Source organism: Agelaius phoeniceus, chromosome 1, assembly GCF_051311805.1.
Source record: "Agelaius phoeniceus isolate bAgePho1 chromosome 1, bAgePho1.hap1, whole genome shotgun sequence".
NCBI lineage: Eukaryota > Metazoa > Chordata > Aves > Passeriformes > Icteridae > Agelaius > Agelaius phoeniceus.
The window spans coordinates 136781772-136797255 of NC_135265.1; the positions used below are offsets into that span (position 1 = coordinate 136781772).

At 35.6% G+C, this 15484-nt stretch overlaps 1 protein-coding gene across 1 annotated transcript in view; it reads left to right on the forward strand.

Moving 5' to 3' along the window:
• The window catches only part of CNGB3 (cyclic nucleotide gated channel subunit beta 3), a 60898-nt gene that overhangs the window by 27452 nt on the left and 17962 nt on the right, over positions 1-15484 (forward strand). Inside the window, exons 5-10 of the mRNA XM_054646419.2 lie at positions 938-1153; positions 2138-2346; positions 4162-4212; positions 6193-6279; positions 7904-7968; positions 11445-11567. Coding sequence (XP_054502394.2) covers positions 938-1153; positions 2138-2346; positions 4162-4212; positions 6193-6279; positions 7904-7968; positions 11445-11567 — 751 coding nt within the window. The remainder of the gene's footprint in view (positions 1-937; positions 1154-2137; positions 2347-4161; positions 4213-6192; positions 6280-7903; positions 7969-11444; positions 11568-15484) is intronic.

Here is a 15484-nt window from a genome sequence, read left to right on the forward strand (position 1 = left end):
AAATATGAAATATAAATCAATTTTTCTCCTCTTCAAAGGAAAGTTTGACTTTCCACAAAGAAATGGGTTTGGTGGGTTTATGGTCTGGAACTTTTTAGTAGCTGTTCATTGTGTATGTGGTTTTTAAAAAGCTGTAAAAATGGTCCCTGAAGAATAATTAACTATATCAACTGATAAAGGAATTGTTTTCCTAAACTGTATATTTGCTGATCTACATCTTTTGTTCTCTTTGTAGAACTTATGACCTTTATTTCCTAACTTATTATAGATCCAGTTTGTCATTTTACTGCTAAGACTGTGTATCTTAATCAGAGGTAAAGCCACCAGAATTAATAGGAAACACATGCAAACAAGATTATCCAGCTCAAAGATGGAAGAACTGGGTTCAAAAGAGTGCTTCAAGACTTTTATAAGCCTAGAAATGTAGACTTATAAAAGGCTATAAATGTAGGCTATAAAACCACAGGCTTCCCACTAGTTTCACCTGCCACATCTTGCATATCAGCTCTCAGGAGAGGGGAGAGATCAGCCCATGACACAGCTGTCTTTTCTTATCTCCATCCTCACTGCATTCATTCTTTGCAACAGTCATGTAAAGAGAAATGCTCAGTTGTGTTAATGAATGTTAAATTATGAATTAACAATTTTATTGTCAGTTTTATAAAAGGTATAACTTGTAAGCAATGTCCAGGGAAATTCAGCAATATAGATATTGCACTCTGTAACCTAAGTTCAGGATAGCAGATGTACATGTTTATACCAGTAGTGATTTTATTCTTCAAGTGGTTTTCTATGTATTTAATATAATGAATTTAGTCACTGCCCAGTATTTTTAGAAGATATTTTAACATGATGAGGCTTATCTTCATGTTAAAACAGGGTGAATTAATTGAGCCATTATTAAAATGCCTATGTTTTTGCTAATCTATGTGTCTAGCACCAAAGAAGCCTCCACCCCCAGCAAAAGATGACAAAAAAGATGAAAAAAAAGATGAAAAAAAAGATGAAAAAAAAGATGAAAAGAAAGAGGAGGCAGAAGCAAAGCCAGAGGAGGATCATTACTGTGATATGCTGTGCTGTAAATTCAAAAAACCTCCACTGAAAAAATACATGGAGTATATGAAGCTACCAGATACCATTGACTCATACACAGGTAAATTTAAAGCTGTGTAATAGAATGGGGTAAAGTCATATTGAAGTGACCTGGCATTACATGGTGGCTTACACAGGCTCACACCTGTGAGGCACCATAAGATACACATTCCAGTTTGCAACTCCCAAGGACACAGAGGTCCTGTCCTAAACAACATTTATTCCAAACAGGGAAAAGTAACATCAGTTTTAAAGATGGTGTGCAAAAAAGTATAATGCAAACTGACAAGAATTAGAACCCAAGCCTTCTGTTTCTTGATCTGGAATTTGTACCATTCATTAGGGCCAAATGTGGAATTTGCAAGCAACCCAAACATGGGAAGAGATTAAAATCTTGACTCCGTGTTTCAGAAGGCTGATTTATTATTTTATTATATATATTATATTAAAAGAAAATGATATATTAAAACTATACTAAAAGAATAGAAGAAAGGATTTCATCAGAAGGCTCAAAAGGAATAGAAAAGAATGATAATAAAATATTGTGACTGACCAGAGAGTCCAAGACAGCTAGACTGTGATTGGCTATTAATTAAAAACAACAACATGAGACCAATCAAAGATGCACCAGTTGCATTCCACAGCAGTAGATTATTATTGTTTACATTTCATTTCTGAGGCCTCTCAGCTTCTCAGGAGAAAATGTCCTAGCAAAATAATTTTTCATAAAATATGTCCGTGACAGCCAAATAATTATTTTGTCAGTTATAATATACATGAGCAAGATACAATATCTTATATACAATAATTATATTTGATCATATAAGTTTCTTCAGGTGCACTGAATATCTCTCCTTTTTGAAAATTCCTTGTGTGACTCCTCTTTCCAAGCTATATCACTTTAGCAGCATTCCAGTTGCAGAAGGGAGAATGGTAGGTTGATCTGGGCTGAAGCATTCCCAGAGGCTGCAGCAGAATGAAGGTGTCTAAAACATGGCAACAGGCTCCAGGTTCACACCTCTCTGCTCGTTGTTCTTCCTTGCAGATCGCCGTTACGTGGCGTGGCTCATGCTCGTGACGATTGCCTATAACTGGAACTGCTGGTTCATTCCCCTGCGCTACGTGTTCCCGTACCAAACCCCCAGTAACACCATATACTGGTTTGCCATTGATGTCATCTGTGACATCTGCTACCTGTGCGACTTGATCATTTTCCAGCCCCGAGTGCGGTTTATCAAAGGGGGAGATATAATAGTAAGTATTGGAAGTGGGACTTCCAGGGGAAGTATTTCATCCAGGCTTCTTTTTTATCACTATGTCAAATCTATGTAACTTTTTCTATCTGTCAAAGGGTACATATATTTTTCATCACTGACCTTCCATTCTAGACTGGCATTCCATTATCCTATGTGGGAAGAAGCATATCCATTACCTGAATTCTTAAAAATTGAAAAAAACTCAAGATTTCAGATTTGAAAGTAACAGATGAGAACAGCTGAAACAGGCATACAGCTCTAAACAGATTCCTCACTGGAATCAGTGGTCATATGTACTTGTACATATATATATATATGCACGAATTTGTACGTTTTTGTGAAACTTTCACCTATTTGCCTTGTACCAGAATCACAGTTGAAGACAGGGCTTATTCTGCTAGGGTTGGACAGAATATGCATGCTTTGTAACAGATATTGACATGGTGGTTTTATTTTTTTCCAAAATCAGAACAAATCCCTGTAATTTTAGGATACTTTGAAAATAACTTATGTGAGATAATCACTTTTGGGGAAATAAGTATGTTCAATTTTGATTCTTGCTACAATTTTTGTGTTATCTTTTTATAGAGAAATGTAAAATAAAATTTTAAACAAGTATCTGAAAGTTTGTCTTTAATCTACCAAAGGCCATCTAAAATGTTAACTTTTCTTTATTCTTCCCTGCTTTTGATTCTTTGACATCTTATAGAAAAAAAGATACCTAATTCAGAAAAAAAAAGTTTTGATTACTTTGACCTGACTTTACTGGGCCCAACAGACAGAAAATTCAAAATTATATATCTTCAAATCTAATTTCGAACTAGCTTTACCTCAGTGCTTTTACAAAAAAAATTATACATTGTACATATACGATATTACTGATACCTTTACAGACCAAGCTGTGCAAATATCATTTCATTGCAGTGCAGTGGAATGTATTTTTCCACACTAAGACATTCAGTAACTAGATTTGCCTAAATCCACAAAACTCAATTTTTATGAACAAAGTTAAAACTCTAAACTATGAAGCTCAGCTTGTATTTCCCTTGAAGCTGTTTCTACAGTTCACAGATTTTAGTGCACAGAAACCATCTCCTGCCTTATCTCTTGCATTTAGTTTAATGTTTAAAGTGATAATAGTGAAAGTTGGAATGGAAATATGATTAAGATTTTAAAGCTATTTTTAAAGTTTCCCTGATATAAATACAGAAAGTACAATAATAGATAAATTTCTTTATATACTTGTGATTATCCTTTCTTATTATTATATTAGCATTAGTTCCCATGAAGAACAAATTAAAAATAAAAAGCCAATCATTAGTAATGAATGCAGTGTTGATTACTGTAATGCTAGTAATGCTAGCATGTTATTGTTAGCTTTCAAGGAGCTAATTTTGTACAGCACCATTTGAAACACTCTTTGAGTTTTTCTTGGAATCACTGCAGATAAATGCATTTTTTGCCATGAAATTGAAGGGGTTGGGTTGAACATGAAGTCATACAGATGTCTTGAGAGGGAAGTTTTGTGGAAAAAAATGTAATGTACTTTTCTAGACCAACACCCAGATTGGAAAAAATCAGACAAACCCCAACTTTCATTTTTTCAAGTGATTCTAATAAAATCTGATCTAATGTAAGCTGTACTAATAACAGTACTTCTTCTCAGAAATACATACAGATATTTCTCCATTCATACTTTTAGACCATCATTAATTTAACTCTCATCACCACTACTGTACTGTGGAGTAGCAGAGGCTCATCCTTGACATTTTGATCTTGACTATGCCCTTTTCTCCTTTCATTATCACTGTAGTCAGACAGAGCAGAAACAGAGAAATTCTACCGCAGCTCTATGAAGTTTCGGGTAAGTAGAACCTGTGTTACTGATGCCAATATGAACTTCTGGCTGTTCACAGGATTTTTTTTTTCATTCACTGAAAACCACTGTTGGTTTAAGAATATCACCAGGAAACATTGGCTCAATGGCATATAATGTAATGGCATATAATGAAACAATGGCTCACCAGCTGAAGACTGACATCTGCATAAACAGTGTTTAACTGGAAGAGAGAATATTTATAAATGCAATTTTAAATATTATTTTGGAATTTTAATAAATTAATAGAATAGAATTTGATTAGTTTTTGAGAGGTCATCCCAGTACACTAAAGACAATAGCCAGAGATTTGTTTAAAAAAATTAAAACTCTTGAAGAGAGATGATAACTATTCTGTAAACTCTTTTGAAGTACCTCATTGTAACGAACATTTCATAACTCACAGGAGTCAAAAATTCAAACTAAGATTTTTTATGCTCATGGCACTTTGTAAAAACAAAGATGCATTTGATTTAGGAAAATTCTTAATGTTGCTTCTAAATGTTGGGGTTATCTGTCAGTGGAAGATAGGTAGTTTATTGAATTCCTGATGAACTTACAGCTCTGTTGCTATAAGCACACGTCAGTCATTGCCCTCTCCTCCTCTCTACTTTTGCACCAGCGTTGTTCAGAGTTATTTTTTTTCTCAGAGACTGTGGTATCATTACATAAATACTTGATATTAAGCTATCCAAAAGTGCAGGATATACACCATACAGTCAAAGTGGATTTGTAGGGGTTTATTTTAAGTTCACACTTGAGGTATGTTTAGGGCTCTTGATTTCTGAAAAAACTAATGTGAGTTTTCTCATGACACTCAAGATATAGATATAACGTGGGAATTTGTCATATGATTAAGTACTAATTAGCAGTTACTGATATTAATGCACTTTTGACTAAATTTTCCCTCCTCTTAGACATATGTCTGAGTGGAAAAGAAAGAGAGACCATAAGAGGTTGTTTCTCTCAATCAGTTTTTTGGTTTGCTTTGCACACTGTTCAGATATTAATTGCTTCTTACCTGCATGGAATAAAAGGTCAGGGCTGCAGGCTGGCTGCTGCCAACACAATTTACACCCCTCACAGCAAAGGCATTTCTGATTCAGTGAGATGAAACCCAGAGTTCCACATCCTTCTCTTCCAAGCAATAACAGCAACAAAGCAAGGTATCCCAAGATCTTTAAAAAGGAAAAGATAAATTTACCACAGCTTTCCTTCTCTATCTTAGGAAAGAATAAAGATACACATAAGAAGAGTAATCACATAGTTGATGGACTGCAGGGAGATGTTGAAAATCTTTGTGGTATGGGCAGAAGCAGCATGAAAATTTGATAGAAGAAAAAAAACTGCAAACCAACCAACTAACCAAACAAATAAAACAAAAAAAAAAAAAAAAGAAAACCAAAAAAAAACCCAACTCAGTCAAATTTATTATCTTACGATGAATATAAACCTGTTGTTTGGAACACATGCCTTCTGCAGGTTGCAAGCAAGAAATCTAACTCATTGTGCTCCCTCAAATTACTTTAGGCAGCCTTGTTCTAAAAGCTTTTAAGAAGGACCTTTAAGAAGTGCTTTTAAGAAGTGTTTTAAAGGACTTTTAAGAAGTGCTTGTGTAGTGACCTCCCCACCTGCAGTCACCAGCTCCATGCCAAACATTTTAGTCTGATCAGAACTGCAACTGAAAAAAAAGAATGTATAATAATCAGATATATGAGATATTGTTAATAATCCACATGAAACAGGTTAAAATCTCAGGCACAGGGGACTCAAAAGCAGGGCAGAGCCAAGCTGTTGGTGCTTTCAAGGAGATAATCTTACCTGCCAGTAACTAGGAAGCTACATGCTTAGCATGCTGACTCTTCAAATATTATCACAGTCATGATTCAGTCTAAGCAGGCTTTTGACAGCAAATAAATTCATTATGATTACTATGAAGTTTAAATTGACCTCTCTGCTCTTTAACAGCTTGATGTGATATCAGTGTTTCCATTTGACATTTTATACTTCTTCTTTGGATTTAATCCAGCACTTCGAGCAAACAGGATGCTAAAGGTAAGATCTGTGTTAGTGATGGATTGCTAACCATGCCTAGATGTTTTTGCAATGCAACAGAAATTTTTTTATAATATTTAGGAATATGAAATTTAGAAACTGTAAAATATCTTCAGGCTAAGGTACAACATAACTTAATAAAGAAAGAAAAAATACAGGGCATAGTCTAGCCAAATTAAGTCCTCATTTTCTTATTTTTCTTCTGACCTTATTATTTCCTAATATTAAAAAGTATTTTTTGATTAAAGTTATTTTTCACATTATTGAAATTAGATCAATCTCAAATAACCTGTTTATTTTTCAAAGATTTAAAAAAAAAAATCACTAAGTAATGCCAATGTACCTTCCCCTTGTGTTGCTTATGTCAGGTGTTTAAAAACATAGGAGGTAATTTTGAGGACAAAAACTATACACAGAATACCTATCAAGCACAAACCTACTTTTGTTATCAATTACAAAGACCTTGGAGCTGTGTAATGAAAGGTCTGAGAAGGGATTAGAACACAGGCCACTGTGTGGCTAAATGCATTTCTCTGCACACAATCAACATGTTGACAAAGAATTGGCTTTCACTTAAAGCTGGGGGAATACAGAACTCTGACAATAAAGCAAAGGTGTTCTTCATTTTGCTATTCAATAAAACTTCAAAAATTTCTTAAATCAGAACCAAAATAACATGAAAGAGTGAAAAGTTAAATAGTACCTTGTATTAGCAACCAGCTGTGTATTAAACAAAAACAAAGGAAAAAGCTACATGCAATCACTAATGGTCAACTGCAAATACTAAACAGGAATAATTTGATACAGCTGCCATTGATACAGAGTATCCTCTAGTGTGTGGCTGTTGATACATATGATCCCTTAAGGAAAGTTACTGGAATTTCAGGAAGAGAAAAAATCATGTAATTCTTTGTGATCATGTTGCCCAAGAAATTATATATGTATGAGGAAGTAGAAGTTGTTCACCTGAAGTACTCTGACCCAAACAGCAAGGTTATTTCTGCAATCACTCAACACCCAGAAAAACACTTGACTCAAATTTATCTTTGTTTTTCAGCTCGTATTTTTGTTAAGTGTTTGTCATGGTTTAGGAATAGTGTTCTCCAATTTAGTACTCCCACTAAAACTGCATGCCTGGTCCCTCTCCACCTTCAACTGGAGGCACAAAAGGCAATGATCAGGTTGAGATAAGAACAATTTACTGGAAACAACAATGAGACAAGAAAATGACCACTAACAACAACATTGCTAATGACGACAGAGGGTGTAAGAAAAGAAATTATTCCCATGGAAAAACTCCCCAATAATAAACAATACCAGACAGCTCCCTCTGCTGGATTTTCTCAACAGAGAGGTGCACCTTTCTTCCCTAGAAGAAACAGTCCCTTTATCCCACTCCCAGCAATGACCTGAGATTGTATAGAATAACGAGTCCTAGCCATGCCCCTCCCAGCTACTGCAAAAATTAACCCCGTCCTGGCCAGAACCAATATTTATAGAAATTTTGATTGCTGAAAAATCCATTTTCAAAATGTGTATGTGAATTAATGCCAGTACTGTTATAAAAAAAAAAATGTGTACTGAAAAATAATGATTGGATTACTTTCATTTGTTTTCCACTCAGCATAACACGTTCTTTGAGTTTAATGATCGTTTGGAAGCTATTATGGAAAAAGCATACATCTACAGGTATGTGCTGATAAAACTCAAGTAGCATGCAAAGCCTGGCACAGAATGAATTTCAAATGATTTCATGAGTTGTCAGTTAAGCATTGGGTGAAATATGATACATCTTTAACTGTTCCATTTAAAGTTTTTTTTTTTAATATCTGCCTTTATGGTAATCATTAAAATAATATATATATATAAGGCCTCACTTATGTATGAAATCTAGCTCAGTTCAGCTGGCCTGCTTCTGGCAAAATTTTCACCAAACTGAGGCTTCTGCCAAAATTTAATTGATCAGAAGTTTCAGAAAGTTTGTTTACTGAAAGAGCTAAAGAACACTTTCTTTAGATTGCTAATAGTGGTTCCAAATCCTCAGAAGCTGTTTATTTGTACTTAATAGGACTTATGAGCCTGGGCCTGTGTCAACATTTTTCTTCAAACATGCTCTCCCCGTGAACCTGGCATGTACAGAAACTTGATCCTCCAGTGCATTGACTACAGCTGGAATGAGGATCAATTCAGCACAGTTCACAAACAGTGATTGTAACTGTAGGCTGCTGAACTGTGTTCTCACCTTCTGCATTGACAGAAAGAATTTTGGATCCAACTCAAGTAGTCCAGGGACACAGCTATGGCAAGATTCATAGGCCCCTCAGCTGCCAGTGATGCCGCTAAGGTCCAAGGAACCCATCTGCTTTGTTATCATTCTTGTCAATGTCATCAGCACTGGTTTACCTTGCACAATTCCTACACCAACAAACCCTTTTTCCTATGCTAGTTCTGGGGCATGTATTGCTCCTGTTTTCTGGTGCTGTAGAAATATGTTGGTTACCATCTTATTTCATTTCAGAGAGTATTGCACTTATACAGCACACTTGATATTAATACATTCCAACAAGATATTTTATGAGATTTAAAAACAAGCTAAAGTTCAAAAGAAGATTCAAATATCTGCTCTTTCATTTTTCCACGTACCTATGAAATAAAACAAAACTTAAAAGTTTGAAAGTTCTACTAAAATAGTTTTGATATGCTGACCCTCACAAAATTTATTCTTATATTTACCTCTCTTTTTGCTTATGGAAGATTCTGTTGTGGTTTGATTTGGGTTTTCCTTGGTTTGGTGTGGTTTTTGATTTTTTAAAAATTATTTTGGTTCAAGAGAGGACTGAATTTCCACAAGATAAAGAAATTTCTTGTCAGTTTCTGAATCTCTGCCCTCTTCAGTTTCTTATTTCATTTTTTTTAAAAATGGGCCTTCATCTGCTTATGGTATTTAACTTGTTCTAATATTGATAAGCTTTAAAATTAGTAGTTTTAAAATTAATTATTTTCCATATTATATTCTTTGCTTTTTGGAGTCATAATTCAATATTTTTTCTGTATTTCCTGTAACATTTGCAGCGAGTATTGACAGATACAGTATATATAATATAGATAACATATAATAATATAGACAATTCTGCATCAAGTAATTAGTTTTTATATAACAATACTGTTATAAGTACATGGATTTCAAAGAACTGGGAACAAATTTAAAACTCATTTTCACCCAAATAAAGTTTTTCAAGGGACAGAGTTTCACACTATTATGAAAATATGGAATGGGAGATGAAGATTCAAAGGAGAAGTTGTAAAGGGGATGTGTATATCCTCAAGCTAGACCAGCTTTGAAGGATGTGATATTTATATACATGTCAAAAACAGGAAAGGTGCTCGTTTTGAAAGGCTGAGACACACAGAGCAAGATCTCACTGGTCCTGTAAAATGCACACAGTAGCAGAGCCAGCTACTCTGCCCTGTCAGAGATTTTTTTTAGCATGATATTGGTTAAGAACTACAACTGTGTTTGCTGCTTCTGTCTTTGCTTCCTGGCCAAAGGCCCACTCAGATTTTCAGTATTAAATCACTTGCAGAATGTAAACTCTAGAATCTAAATATTTCAAAATGAATCTATTTTCTAATTCATACTTCAGAAAACACTGAGTCCCGATTTTCTCATTGACAAATGGAGAACAGAGGTAGTTTTACAGAAGACTACAAGCAGGAGCTAAAAATCTTTAAAACCCCCAGTCTTTTTGTGCAAACGACTGCATCTAATTTTAATGTGACAATCATGCTTTGGTCTGAGATTGGTATAACCACACTTTGAGCAACAAGGCACCAATTAACTAGATAATATCAAACTAAGCTTCTACAGCAAGGGGGATTCCTTCCTCAAACTAATTAGTTTGAGTTTGTAGAAATAGAGCTAGTATGAGTTATTTACATCTTCTCATTGTGATATATTCAACATATGTCTGGAGAAATATAACACAGCAGAGGTTTCTGGAATCTTCACTCAGACCTCAGGAGTCCACTTTCATGGATTCAAACTTGAACAGAAGACCTAGCATGGACAATATTGCAACATTACAAGATCACAACAGCTCTCTGCTGTTCTCTGTAGCTTGCAATCCTAAACAGAGCTGTCCTAGAAGCACACCAACTGTTAAACAGAGAAATAGCATTCATTTGTGAGCATCATAAAGAAGAATAATATGATTAGGTAGATTATCTAATGGCAGGGAAAGGCCAAGGAAGGCATAAAAAGTTACCTGAAGAAGCACCAAAGGAGTGCTTCATGAAGTAACCACACAGATATTAGCTCCCATTACCTTTGTTTATAGATCCAACTCAGTTAAATCTTATTAAATTCTCATCAAAGCACTTAATCAGTTATTCTGTACTGCATAATGCATTGAATTCTAGCTGTAGCAGGTAAACCTATGAACTACCAGTCTGTGTTTAGGCAAGTCCTGCCCTTTTCCTTCTTATTTATCCCCTGCTTGTATGAATATTTCAATAGCTAAATCCAGGAGACATTTCTTTTGATCCCCATGCTCTGAACAGAGGTTATACAATGAGATCATTATTGTATTAAACAGAAAGCTGCTTGGTGATTAATCATTGGTATTCTTCAAAGCACTGGCCATAAGCATAAGAACTGGGATTAGGAATGATATAACTCCTGCTGTAGCAACTAAATCATACTGTTTAGAGGATCTACTGCAGGTTTTATACTACAGGTCTTGTAAAGCAGCTCATTTCTGACCTCAGACATTTCTTGGCTTTAGTTCACAAGTTTAGAGCCTATCTTGGATAGAGTCTGGGAAACACATTATTTTTTACCGTGTACCCTCATTAATATAGCCTCAAATTTCTGGAAATATTCATAGCCATTTAAAGAAGTGGACTATTAACTCCTCAGGGAACCATAATTTAAAAATTACCCCATGTCAAATATTCTAGGGAAGATATTTATTTGACCTTGGAGAGATGTGAGAGATGGGTAACTGCCAGCTATTTTTTCATAGACTCAATACAGGTGGGGAGCTACTTACCACAGGCTTAACATCAGTACTGTTAATCCAAAAAAAGTAATGGGTTCTATATTAAAAAAAAAAAAAAGAAGGAAAAATTTAAGTTGTTTTACAGGAATCTGTTGACTTTTACAGGGTCATTCGAACAACTGGATACTTGCTGTTTATCTTGCACATTAATGCATGCCTGTATTATTGGGCTTCAGACTATGAAGGAATTGGCAGCACTAGATGGGTGTATGATGGCGAAGGAAACATGTAAGTCCTTGTCTTTTGCAAGAGATTTTTTTTACTTTGCTCATTCCTGCCTCCCCATCCTTCTCCCATGCCATTGTTTACTTTTTAATTGCTTGGATAGCAAATTTTCAGTATCATGACTGCTGATAAGCAGCTTTCAATACTAACACCTATTTGGAGGGCAGGGGCAGTATATAATCAGTTCACCACTTTCAGCTTTTATAGGTTTATGAGTCAGTGCTAAGTGCTGACTTAATTAAACATTTAGAAAGCAACAAGGGTCATAAATTAAACTTACTGATTGCATATGCACATGGGAACTGTTAGAAGGATTGTATAGCAAGTCCTCAAAGGAAACACAGGGAGAGTTAGGGAGTTTTTTTTTGCTTCCACACAGCATTGTGTCATTAAAGAGCAACATTTTAGTTGCTCTACACGATGGTGATTAGTCTGAAAAAATTCCACCAGCTCTCTCTGCTCTTTTGAGAAGGTCATGCTTAAACATGTGGCAGAGTGTCTTCAGAAGAAACAACGATTTTGGCACAATTTTCCACAAACTCCTTGTGACAGCACTGGTTGGGTGCAAAGTAAGGACCATTTATCCTTACTTTCTAGGATGATGGAGAATATGTAAGAGAAAAAAGCAAAGTCAAAATATTTTCTTTGTGTAGTTTTGCAAAGATATATATTAGGTCCAGTTGTATGAACATTTGTTTCTTTCAAAGGCTATAAATAAAGCCACAGAAGTTAAATTTGTTCTTTGATTACATTCCTTGCAAAACCACATATAGTATTCTAATGCTGTCATAAACTGCCCTCTAAACAACTTTTCACCCTTCTCTTGGACATGTGCTCCTCTTGTTTGTAGTTTTGTTAGACTTCACAAGTTCGGTGTCAAGTCACTATCTTGAAGAGCAAAACAAACTTTGTGTAAATCAGCACTGATTTTTCATACATAGGGTTATCTCTTGGAAAAAAAAAAGACATATTTGAAGTTTACACACACCATTAAAATACACAGCTTGAGTGCTGCAGTCAGACATGTGCAAGCAGGATCGTGGAGCTTAGTGGAACCATTTAAGTAAGTGAAGCTATAGATGGGTGTTTATTTGCAGGATTGAGGTTTCCAGAAATCTGACAAGAAAAATGCAGAAGCAATTTCCATTATAGCTATTTTTTTTAATGTGATTCTTAGGAATACTTGTCTCATACACAAAAAGTAAGGTACATAAGAATAAGAAACATGTAAACTCTGAAAGTAGAGAGTCTTCAAGTTCTTAATGCTACTTCAGAACAGCCTAGAGAACAGGGAAGAAAGAATTACCTGTTTTTCACAGACAAAAATATTGCACATTTTTCTCAGAAAAACAATTGATCAAAATTATTTACTGGCTTTACTACAGACAATGCCTTGTGTGTTCACAGTGGCCAGGTTTTTTGATATTTTGTGCTACTTTTTCCATGAGGAGACAAAAAAAAGTTCCCAAATGAAGTCACACTGCAATCACATGGAATTTAGAGCAGATTTGTTATAAACAGTGATAATAAAATGATAATTCAAGTTCTGCACTAAACTGAAATTCTTAAATAAAATGCATGTTTGGATATCCAAATAGCCAAATGCAAGAAAAACATTGATCTGTTGGAATGAGTCCAGATGAAGCCACTAAATTAATCCCAGGGCTGGAGCACCTCTCCTGTGAAGACAGGCTGGGGAAGTTGGGACTGTTCAGCCTGGAGGAGAGAAGGCGTGGGGAGAACTCATAGCACCTTCCAGTACCTAAAGGGGAGCCTACAAGAAGGCAGCACAGGGAATTTTTATAAGGGCATGCAGAGATAGAACAAGGGGGAATGGCTTTAAACTGAAAAAGGACACATTTAAATTAGATATTAGGAAGAAATTCCTTACTACAAGGGGAGTAAGGAAATGGAACATATTGCCCAGAGAGGCTGTGGACTCTCAATCCATGAAGGTGTTCAAGGCCAGGCTGGATGGGACTTTGAGCAACCTGATTTAGTGGAAGGTGTCCCTCCTCATGGTAGGAGGGTTGGAACTGAATAATATTTAAGGTCCCTTCTAACCAGAAGCATTCAATGGTTCTATGATATATCCATCTAAACCTCATTAAGACATTAATCCACTTCATTTTGATAATTGTTTGGTGAGTATATGACTTTATTCTTTTGCCTGTATCTAAGTCATACTGGAATATATAGTGCCATGAACATAGAACCCCAAAGAGTATCCTACAATGAGCTGCATTTCATAAAATATAGCTTTGTATTCCACTAACAGCAAATGCTGACTGTGTAAAATAGTCATTGCCTCAGAGAATTAGGCATGACATAAAATCTAATCATCAAATGTTTGAGGATTTTTTCACACACAGAGGCATCGTGTGAACATTAGTTATGATTAAAGATGTAAGTGAATTTAAGCTTATCAGACAAGATACTTCTAGGTACATTCATTTATTAGGAAAGCAGATATAAGAACAATTTTTCAGGAAAAGTGACAAGTACTGCAGCATATATTATGGCACAGCAGTGAACTTATAATTTTTCTTTCACAGAGCATTCAGAGGTTGACAATATTTGAAGTCAAATATGCCAGTAGTCTCACAAAGAATGGGAACATATTCAGAAATACTATTAGGGATACATAGCTACTTAGCTAATTTTGAAAAATGATGGTAAGCAGTTTGACAAGCAAACCAAAATTCTAGCTGTCTCAGATTACACTGATGCACAGAATATGATCTGGCGCTGATTTAGTGGCCCTAATGCTTTATGTGGAATCCCTGCTTTGTCCATAAAATATTGATAGTTATGGCCAAAACCAGTTCTTAATAATGTCAGCACTCCTAGGATGTTTTTTTCCCTTTTCCAATCTAAAAATAATTAACAGACAGTAGTTCCCATTATTAGTTTGATTACATACATATTCCTGAACAGGCACACTAGCTGGTGAACTAAATCTATAACTAACAGCTATACACAACACTTAAACCACAAGCAAAATTATCAAAGTAGCTCTTCTGCAAATTTCTACAAGCTCTATTCTTTTCTGGTTTTTGTCCAGGCTGTAAAGTGCTAGTGTCAGTCCAAGTTTTGAGCTCTTTTGCATAGCAGATTTCAGTCAAAGCCTTTGACTTGAGATGTAAAATGCAGCCAACTTTACCTCCCTGCAACACACCCAAATTAGCCACACAGGGTGTTTCCAGCAGTAAAAGTGCACAGCTTGAGTTAGCAAGACCTCAGTCTCTCCTAATGCAGACGCACAGCAACAGCAGAGCATAGAGCCTATGCAAGGACAGTAGCAGATATTGAAAAGATCTCTTAAGTGGACAATTCCAACTATATGTGTTTATTTACAATCTAATTTAACTACCTAAGTAAAAGATCAATATCCCTAATTCCTAAGGAAAATGCACAAATCTTTCCCCTTTCAGGGATTCAAGGCAATGTCGTTGTTCTGAATTATTCCAAGGAAGTATCTCTCTTTCATCACTGTTCACAGAGAAATTAAAACTAGGCAGCTGAAATTCTCATCTAAACCCTCCAGGTCAGCAGTAAGTTTAGGCAAAACAAATAATTTCACTTTGCTCATGGTGTACTTCTGCTGTTTGCAAGAAGTCTGCAAAATTATTTGGCAAATTTAAGACATCTATTTGCATCCCAATTATGTTTCTCTGTAGCGTGCTGCCTTCCTGTTCTGGGCACAGACTTAGTGGATATCTCTAAGTCCCAGAAAATGGTCACTGTAAGTGTCTAGAACAAATCCACTCCTTTGGTATGCATTGCCCAATGCACAGTGAGACTGGCAAATCTTGAAACATGTCTCGTGGGTTTCAGCTGTGCATTGCTCTTGCAGTAGGTCTGATGTGTCACGATCTCAGTGCTTGCTATGCAAAGACGGTTTTGTGCCTCCAGGCAAG